We start from the raw sequence: 10,159 nt of genomic DNA, 5'->3' as shown, positions 1-10,159 counted from the left end.
TTCTTTGAAATTCCAAATTCATAAATAACGGGTCCAAATGCGAATGTTTCTTTTTAAGCATTATCATACAATTCAAAAGTCTGGAATATAACAAATTATTCAGCATTACCAAAGCATCGTAATATGAGATGAGAACATGTGGAGAGACTGTACGAGAGTAGAGGAGGAAACAAGAGAGGAGAGGAGAAAAAAAGAGAAGAGCAGGATGGGAGGAGACGTGAGGGAGGAGAAGGGGGGACAGGACCACCTCCAGCATGCGCAGCATCTGATTGGATACCATGAATTGTCGTCACCGGAAGTTATTTTCTCCGGCAGAGCGGGAAGATACTGCTGCTGTTCCACATGACAACAACCGGGCTCTATCTGACGCTGACAACAACTTATCAAAAGAAATATCTTTGTTAGTTTTTGCCACGCAGTAACTCCAACTGTGGGATATTTACGGTTGTTTTAACAGCGGCTTATATATAAAGTAAGTGCGTCACGTCTAATTGCAGAAGCAACAGCTAACAACTAGCTAACGTTAATGCTATTAGCTGATGGTAAACAGGCCAGCACTGGTTGTTGAAGATGGCTATTTGTCGTTTTGTGTCAGCATGTTAGTATATCTAGCTGTAGCTATAGTTGATTCTATTGCAAGATATCTTATGTCAATAATTGTAATTTTAATGCTAAATTGAAACATTTTAGCATATAAACCGATGCTTAACCACAACAACATTGAATCTCTGTGTTGATAGCTAGTAGCTTAGTGACTGCCAAACGTCGTTCAGGAGCTTACATCTAATCTAACATGGCTAAGTTACACACTTCGGAGAAAGTGATCTATTAACGTTTTTGAACTTATTCATTTCAACGTACTTTTCGGTATCAACCACTAACATTACTCTCTGAGACTCTCTGCATGGAGTTTGCGACTGAAGCATGCCAGGTCTCATATTGACATTATATGTAATGTAGTGGTGTTGTGCTTCTAACAGCACTTTGTCTGTATTCTCAACTTCTCGTGTTAGTTTAATCACTGACAAATGAGGTAATTATCAGAATACTGCAGAGCTCTCACATGAGCCTTGTGAGTGCAGCAGGGGTGTTGTACAGTCCCTAGTGGTCCAGTTGTTTTGCACCGCTGACTAACTGTCCAATATTAGCGCTTTGTGTTGTAATATTCAAGGGAAGCTTTGTGCTGCAACTTTGTTTTTTAATAATATTTATCTAACGTGTGTGACTGTTTCTGCATATTTAGTTTTGGTTGTGTTTCTGTTGCTTTCACCAAAACAGGAGACGTGATGCAGGCCTTTTTGAAAGGAGCGACTGTTCATACCAGCAGACCTCAGAAAGACAAGGCAGCAGCAGGGCCCAGCACAGAGAAGAAAGCCAAGGCCATTCCTTGGGTAGAAAAATAGTAAGTGTGAACCACAAAGGTGACCTGTACATGTCTTTTTCTGCCTCTGTACTCTGAATCTACCAGAATCATCTTATATAGCAAACTTCCACCCTTTTTTCAACCAGTGACGTTTCACAGTTTGAATCAAATATTTTCCTTCCCCTACAGTTAAGGGTTGTCAGTGTTAGAGGATTCAATGTGATTCGAAGGAGAACAACCAGCATACGTTAATTATCAGTTTCATCACAGTCAGAGTAGAAAAGTCCATACACTAATACATCTGCTCCTGCTCCTTTGTATTTTGACGAGACACCATTTTGTTATCTGCAGATTGCTGGCTATTAGTTTAAGACATGTGGCAGGTGGAAACGCTGCCCTGTTACCTCTCAGCTTTTCACCTGTCATGACAAGAGGTGATCCCCTGACAACAAACAAACCTGGCAAAAGGCGGCAAAAATTCATTTAATATATCGCTCAGCCTTACTTCTACTCTAAGTACCAGAGGCTAATAGTATACAGTCATTGTCCACTTTATTAGGTACACCTATACAGTCTACTACAATCCAATGCATTTGAACTGTTCTGCCATAAATCCTACTTTTGTGATACCTATAATGTTCAGTTTGCAGTTGTGTGGACACTGTCTGAGAGGTGTTGATTCATGTTTTGGCACTCAAGTCATAGTTGGTGGTGATGTTGAGCTGGACTACATTACACTGAGAGGTGTTTCTAATATTCTGCCCCCTCATGTGTGTAACATTTCCAACAATGTCACCAAAACAGTATGAGCTCCCTGACAATAGATGTTATGTGAGCGCCGTTGTAGTGGATTTTATTCGATTGTACCAGTAAACCTAATAAAGTGGCCACTAAGTGTATATAATCTGTGCTGATAATGAATAACTTTGTAAGGCTACATCAAATGTGTAATTAATTAGTGAGCCAGCAGGCTAAATAGATATTAACATGCTTTGTTTTTGCAGCAGGCCAAAGTGTGTCGATGAGGTGGCCTTTCAGGAGGAGGTGGTAGCAGTGCTGAAGAAGTCTCTGGAAGGAGCAGATGTAAGTATCAGATCAGAGTAGGCAGCCCATACTTCTAAATGAATTCTTTAAAATTTAAAGGTAGTTCATCCAAATCACACAAAACATCTGTAAGTCATGCAGATGATTTTAGTTTTGTATGCACATATTTTGTGGTTCGGAAATGTCTGTAGCCAGAAAGCTAATTTATGTAGCATCTTTTGTAAAGCTGACTTTATAGACTCTAAATAATCGACATGTAGTTAAACATGCAGTAAATATACTGATGCAGAACATATGTGACTCATTCTGTCTCCACATGTGGAGTCTTTGAGTATAAAAGGAACCCCAAATTTCCCAATCCCAATGTCCATACATAATAAATTGAAGTAGTTTTGAGCATTGTTTCCTCTGTAGACATACAATAGATTTAATATCTGGTTGTTTTTATTGTCTCAAGTTGTATATCTACGGTTCTTCCTTTCTGCTTTTCCTTCATGGAAAAACTGTTGCAACAATATAATGGCAGTAAGTAAATAATATAAATAAAATCAGTTCTCACAAAAGCAGTACAGAAACACAGAGCTAAATCAGCTAAATCATGCGGTCTTTCTGTGTTGTCCAAACAAAGCAAGGAATGTATAGTCTCACTAGTTGTTATGCCTCTTTGCTGCCGACAGACGTGGTCAGAAGCATTATGTTTTCGGGTTGTCTCTCCGTCCGTCCCATTCTTGTGAATGCAGTGTCTCAGGAATGCATAGAGGGAATTTCTTCAAATCTGGTACAAACGTTCACTGGGACTCGAGGCTGAACTAATTACATTTTGGTGGTCAAAGTTCAAGGTCACTGTGACCTCAGCTGCTGACTTAACACCAAGGCTATAAATCCAGTTGTATTTTGATTGCAGCTTCCCAACTTGCTGTTCTATGGCCCTCCTGGAACAGGAAAGACCTCCACCATCTTAGCTGCTGCCAGAGAACTTTATGGGTGAGTGAATATTGATATTGGTTGGTAAGAAGCAGAAATTTCTGTCATATACCTTTTTTTTTTCTTTACTTAATCAGTTACCTGTTTTCTGTTCATGGATTCCCCTCTTGTATCCCATCCTCCTCCACTGCACCCCCTCCAGTCCAGAGCTGTACAGGCAGAGGGTTCTGGAGCTCAATGCCTCTGATGAACGAGGCATCCAGGTCATCAGAGAGAAGGTCAAGACCTTTGCTCAGCTCACCGTGGCTGGAACTCGCCCAGAGTGAGTCAGCACTGATTACATCACGTGTATGCTGAAATGAAGTTTCCTGAAAGTTGTTCTGGAACAACCATGTGAACCTGAAAAACCATTAGTGTTGGGGTGAATAGTTTCAGATGCATCTCTCAGTCAGGAAAATCCAAACTAATGCTAAACCTCACAGTCACTGTGTTTGGCTGTGTTTGTAGTGGGAAGTCGTGTCCTCCTTTTAAGATCATCATCCTGGATGAGGCGGACTCCATGACCGCACCGGCTCAGGCTGCTCTCAGGCGGACCATGGAGAAGGAGTCCCGCACCACCCGCTTCTGCCTCATCTGTAACTACATCAGCAGGTCAGCTGAGTTATCGCAGTCATCAACACATAAACATCTCTGTGTGTGACTGATGCTGACCCTGCTGTGTGTCTGTGTGGCCTCTAGGATTATTGAGCCTCTGACCTCCAGATGTTCCAAGTTTCGATTCAAACCTCTAGCCAATCAGATCCAACAAGAGCGCCTGCTGGAGATATGTGAGAAGGAGAACCTCAAGTACACCACAGAGGTAAAAGAGAAAGAAGATGACAGTGTGGCTGTAGTGTATACTTGTAAGAAATGTTTAAGCTGCCATACATTTGGTGCAAGTTAGGGATATCGGTCATTTTTGCGTTTGATAGCCCGACAACCTTTAACCAGTAACTAACTTGTTAATTTTGCACTGAGAAGCATGCATGGATCTCTCAGTCAGTTGTTTCAATGATGATTTCAATGTCCTGGACAAATGGATGAAATTCTGGTCAAATATTATCTGTGTTTATTGACCATATTGTCCGACGTCTCTGTGTCTAAGTGACTAATGGGGACAACAATTTTTGGTCCAGTAATTAGCCATCCCCAAAACGGGCTGCATTGTAATCACTCTGGACTCTGGAGGCTCTGGAGGCTCAGATTATTATTTTAAGTGTCTGACAACATTATGGAAAGGATCCCTACAGAGATAGACCTTTTTGTGGAAGAGTAAGATCCTTGCTGTTTAACCAGAAACACAAGGTAGATTTCTCTTGTTAAAGGCACCAAACAGCAGTTTTATCATTGTAAAACACACTTCATTCAAACTCAGCAAACAAAATACAACTCACCCAAGCCATGCTGGTTCATCCTTACACTGTTCCAGCACTCAGCACCAAGTCTAGTTTGGTTGAAATAATCTCTTAATTAATCCAATCGGGAGAGCAGCGAGAAAGAGGGCAGACATCAGAGAAGGAAAAGAATGTATGACCAGAATATTTTGACATCTAACTTGAGAATTATGACTGGAGAGACTTAAATATGTCAGACCTCAACAGATTTTCCTGGTAAAAAGCAGTAATTACCAGACAACTCCAAGTCAGCACTGATAACAGGTAGATGATGTAGCTTTCGTTTGTGAGAGCTGTCAAATAGTTGGTGGTCCATCAGTGGTGGTTATATAGTGCAAGAACAGGCATTCAGGGTGCTATTACAAGTCAGTGTACCATCAAAATGATTTTGATGCTGTTACTCTTAGGTAAAATGGTTGCATAATGTTTCTTTAAAAAAAAAAAAAAAAAAAAAGATCTAAGCCTGCCTGTAAAATGTTTAAAATGATGATGATGGGCATCCTGTGTGGTTCAGGTTGTGATTTCATCTTTTAGTCCAATGAAACAGTGTTGGGGAAGGTGTTTTGCCACAGCTAACACCAGCAGGATGCCAGCAGGAATGCATTCTGCAACACAGAATGCATTCCAGCCATGTTGTTCACCATATGTCTGATGGAACAGATAAACTTCTATTTTAAATACTGCTGCTGTCGACACTACAACAATGCACATTTCATGCACACAGCTGCAACCAGAAGAATCTTTTTTGGCTTCAGGTCCGGCAGAGAACTGATAAAGTCAAGGTGTGATGACTGTTTTCTGTTCATTTAGAGTATAACAGCTTTGGTGAGGGTGTCTGAGGGAGACCTGCGGAAAGCCATCACCTTCCTACAGAGCGCTGCACGCCTAAACGTCGACAAGGAGATCACAGAGAAAGCCATCACTGAGATCGCTGGGGTGAGACGCATTTCTCTGTGTCATGGAGGAGACTATTTATCAACTGTAGTTAAAACATCCTGTTTTACTGTGTTCCAGTCATGTCACTCTGTTGGGCTCCCATCTAGGTCGTCCCGCCCAAGATGATTGACAACTTGCTCCAGATCTGCTTTAAAGGAACATTTGAGAAACTGGAGGTTGCAGTCAAGGTAGGTGTTCTGACACGTCAGTGCTCTGTTCCTGTGTTTGTGCACCACTTTGTTTTGTGTGACATGCATTAGTTTTATTGCTATTATAATATTTGAGATTGAAAGTTTCAAATCAAAGACATTTTTCATCTGTGACGTGTCCCTGATGTTCACATGCTGCGAATGTGTATTGCACTCTCTGTAATGTCACAATCTCACATACTGAATGTGTCCTGTGTCAGAACATGGTGGATGAAGGCTACGCAGCCACACAGATCCTGGGTCAGCTCCATGAGTCTATTATAGAGCAGGAGCTAAGTGACAAGCAGAAGTCAGCCATCACAGAAAAGATGGCGGTAAGTGATACTGATGGAGCTCCAGTGCTCTTGTCTTCTGTTTAACTTTCTGTTTTCTTTGTAAATTCATATTCTAATAGTCAAAAGTGCAGTGATGACAAATTATCACACTTTTATTAAATATGATTATCAAGCTTCAGGAGAAAATTCACACAATAACGGCATTGTTTGTAATAACTTTATTCAGACTGTCGATCAAAAACAAACGCAGCTGCAATGATTGATGGATGGATCATGTTTTACGCTCACTTTAAGTAAGTGATCAGAGCAGTATGTTTCAATGTCAGCAACAGATCTGATCCTCTGAGCTTTTACATGGCGGGAGAAGTACAAGCGAATTGGAAATCAGTTCTATTTGAATGGGGATGTGAGAAGAAAAGCTCTCTGCAGAAGAGCAGCGAGTGCAGCGCTGCTGGTCTCAAGGCTGAAATTAGTTTGATACTCACCAGCTGGACACATTTTACCCTAGAGAGAAGTAGACTTGTGTTAGCATGCTGTGAGCTAATAGATAAAGTGCTTATCTAAGTGAAAAACATGTTTTTTGGGGGGAGATATATCAGTGTGTAAGGTTCTGTGGTCACTCAGAGTCAAGTTGCACTACAGTAACTAGGATTCACGAGGAAAAAGGACGTTGTTTGCCTGACGTAATAAAATAGATATTATGTAGTGTTGTATCAGATCAAGCTCAGGTTCAGCTGAACTGCAGCTGAATCAGACATCCGATGATCTGAGGATAGAAGCTGCACAGCTGATCTAATGGAATGCTGTAAATTTATTTTCATCACTCTTAGCAAATGGGAACATGGAAGACCGGCTCAGAGGGGTGTACGATCCAGTTTTGATTCAAGTCCAAGTCCTTTTCATAATGAGTATCTGCCGATACAAAATCTGACTTTTTTACTTCTATTTACCGTAGTGTTGACTAAACAGCTTGAAATAATAGGTGGAGCGACTAAACTTGGTACATTTCATTTTTTGATTCAAATACTAGAAGTCCTGGCTCAAAGCCATTAAGTTGGTAAAGTTAAATTATAGCTATAAATGAAAGTGTTACTGGGGGAATGGGACTCCTTGAGATTGATTTTCACTTCACAAACAATCTTTGGCTGAGTACTGACACCAGCACACAACCCCGACAACGGCAGAGTTTAATGAAACCAGCTAAAGATGAGAAGCAGCCCCAGGAATGTTTTATACTCTGCTTTTTGCTCATGAGAAATACAGAGTTGTTTGTTCAGAGCCACTCACACTGGTGCACCTGAATAATTTTCACTGGCTTGTACAAAAGAAATGTTCACGTCTACAGAGACCAGCTGTTGTAAAGGACTGTTTTTTTAACACTAGCAGACTGAGGTGGACAATAAACACATTTAAGTACACAAAAAAAAAAAGATCTGCATTTGATCAGGTTTATTTTAGCCAATATCAGTCCATTAAAATATTCCTGAATGGGCCCTGTCAGATCATATCTACTGGCTCATGTTTCACTTTAGCCAGTTCACAGTTTAGTTTATGTTAAAAGCTTATAATACATTACAGCTGTGAGATATGTTATTTCAGTATAACCACAATTGGAACTGGCATTAGAAAAACCATTGTAGTATCCCCCCTTGCTTGAGTTTTGTCTTTCCTAACTACTGTGTTTCTATGATTGGATTCACACATGGTTTAGTGACGTCTTCAAAACGAACGACACAAATGGATGGAAGAGTTTAAACAAATTGAACTGTTTGCCAGATTAGCAATAAACTGCTGTGTGGCTTTTAGTGTGGAAGCAGAAATGACGCATGTTAAGATATATTTGTAATTATTCAATTGATTAAACATAAAGCAATAGAACAGTCTGGGATCTTGTAGTGACAGTGGATTTGTGTTAGACACAGCAGCTGAGTTTAGGCTACAGTTTAACATTAAGTCTTTCCTGAAGTTGACTTTTTAGAGGCTGTGACAGGAAAAGGCAGCAGTCCCACTCATTTCTTCCAAAGAAACACACTAAGAGACAACATTTGATGAGCAGTATCTGGGATTTTGAAAAGTTAATCCTACATACTAGTCGATCATTTCGCTGATTGTATTTTATCATACTGCACTTTGACAGGTCATGTCTGAGTTAATGTCCTTCAGAAAATATCAGCAGTTTGTTTTCTCTCTGATTCAGGTTGTGAGTAAGTGCCTGTCAGACGGTGCAGATGAATACCTGCAGATGTTGAGTCTGTGTTCGGTCATCATGCAGCAGGCCTCCCAGAACAACTAAAATTCCATCAAGCAGCGTCTCCTCCCCGGTACGGGTGCTGCCATCTGCTTCCTGACACATCAGCACTTCACTCAGATACAACAGAGTTTGTTCGAACTTAGTTTGGGACGTGGACCAGTGGATCCCAGGTGATAGCGGTGTTCAGAGATCAGAGCCGTCAAGGTGTTTCTTTCTGTGTTTAATCAGAAGCCGTCTCCCTCCACTATGGGATGATCACTTCAATAAATAACACACAATCTGTTACTGTCAGATCACCCATCAGGTGTCTCTTTATTCCCTGTCAGTCCTGTAACTACTTACCAGATCTTTGTGTACTTTTTGCAATCGTAAAGATAATAAATAATTTTTTGTATCTTTTCAGTGTCATTTTCTTCAAATCATTGCTCATGATTAGAAAGTTCACAGGAAGAGCCTCCTTACAAGTCAATGACCACACTTTTAAGTCTTAACTCATGAGCTCCGCAGCTATAGAGAGTGAAAAATGAGTTTCATGATTTCCAAATAAAAACTAGACAATTTGATTATTTTATGGTGATCACAAGTGCATTGTTCAGTCCACAAACAAATATAATACTCACCGCTGACTTGCATTTTAAATATCAGGAAAAGGTAGCTAAACTGTCTCAGTGATTTTTGGAATAAGTACTCTTGGTGTATGGGCTTTTTTCTTTTCTCGCTGCGTATCATCCATTATTCCACCCTCTGCTGGAATGCTGCAAACAAAAACAGAGAGACCCCCCCCAGAGAGACTCCTTGGAGACAGCAAAACTCTTCCCAGAAACAAGAGGCGAACTGAGAGACAATGTCTCTGGGGGGGCCAAAGACATGTTAAAGCATAAGTTGAGCATTCTCTTTGGCAGTGTGTGGCATTGACAGAGGACTGATTGACCAGTCAATGCCCAGGTAATTGTAAGACAGGCAGATGAGGATCAGGCAGTGGTTGGAGAAGCACTCTGGGGGCCTGCAGGGGGTTCTTGTGTTGAGAATTTACAAGCCAGGCAGCAACAAATTCCTGGGTGTCCTATGTCACAAGCGCCGGGAGCAAGATTTTCAGAATGTGACAGCCTTAGTTTACAGTGGTATGAAAAAGTATCTGAACCTTTTGGAATTTCTCACATTTCCGCATAAAATCACCATCAAATGTGATCTGATCTTTGTCAAAATCACACAGATGAAAAAACAGTGTCTACTTTAACTACAACCACCCAAACATTTATAGGTTTTCATATTTTAATGAGGATAGCATGCAAACAATGACAGAAGGGGGAGGAATAAGTAACTGAACCCTCTGCCTTAGGAGACTTAAAGAGCAATTGAAACCAATTTTTACCAATCAATTTAAGTCAGGTGTGTGCCCAATCACTGATGAGTGGCTTAAGGCTGCCCTGCCCACTGGCCTTGCAGGAACCTGTTGTCTGTCCAGACTACACTGTCAGTCTACTGAGTGTTTGAGGCTTTATGCTGCATCAACAGAGAGACAAAGAAAAGGTTCTGATTTCTATCATTATTATTATTATTATTATTATTAGTAGTAGTAGTATTAGTATTTCTTTTAAATTCTTGTGTTTAATTCAGTTTGACTTGTCCATTTTTAAGTTTTAGCAGCAAATTATTTCAAATTTACATTTGATCTTTTGACTTAAACTTTACCTCTTCTGTCTTTCATTGCTTGCGAAATAAAA

General features: G+C 40.5%; 1 protein-coding gene across 1 annotated transcript; it reads left to right on the top strand.

Moving 5' to 3' along the window:
- Nucleotides 1-322: 322 nt before the first annotated feature.
- rfc4 (replication factor C (activator 1) 4) lies at nt 323-8,833 on the top strand. Its single transcript, XM_041935743.1, has 11 exons — nt 323-472; nt 1,279-1,402; nt 2,368-2,446; nt 3,312-3,391; nt 3,534-3,653; nt 3,839-3,982; nt 4,070-4,190; nt 5,575-5,700; nt 5,808-5,888; nt 6,110-6,223; nt 8,382-8,833. The coding sequence occupies exons 2-11, from the start codon at nt 1,287-1,289 to the stop codon at nt 8,475-8,477; spliced, it is 1,077 nt and encodes a 358-aa protein (XP_041791677.1). The 5' UTR covers nt 323-472; nt 1,279-1,286; the 3' UTR covers nt 8,478-8,833.
- The last annotated feature ends 1,326 nt before the right edge of the window (nt 8,834-10,159 follow it).

The sequence above is a fragment of the Chelmon rostratus genome, chromosome 4 (genome assembly GCF_017976325.1).
Source record: "Chelmon rostratus isolate fCheRos1 chromosome 4, fCheRos1.pri, whole genome shotgun sequence".
NCBI lineage: Eukaryota > Metazoa > Chordata > Actinopteri > Chaetodontiformes > Chaetodontidae > Chelmon > Chelmon rostratus.
Note: the sequence above shows the minus strand (reverse complement) of the source record. Positions and strands in the feature narration are given on the sequence as shown.

What these genes read in the sequence shown, in the direction of transcription:
- rfc4 (XM_041935743.1), top strand. Translation starts at nt 1,287, where the DNA reads ATGCAGGCCTTTTTGAAAGGAGCGACTGTTCATACCAGCAGACCTCAG. An exon ending in ATTCCTTGGGTAGAAAAATA is followed by an intron (nt 1,403 to 2,367) that starts GTAAGTGTGAAC and finishes TTGTTTTTGCAG; the next exon opens with CAGGCCAAAGTGTGTCGATG. An exon ending in GTGGCTGGAACTCGCCCAGA is followed by an intron (nt 3,654 to 3,838) that starts GTGAGTCAGCAC and finishes CTGTGTTTGTAG; the next exon opens with TGGGAAGTCGTGTCCTCCTT.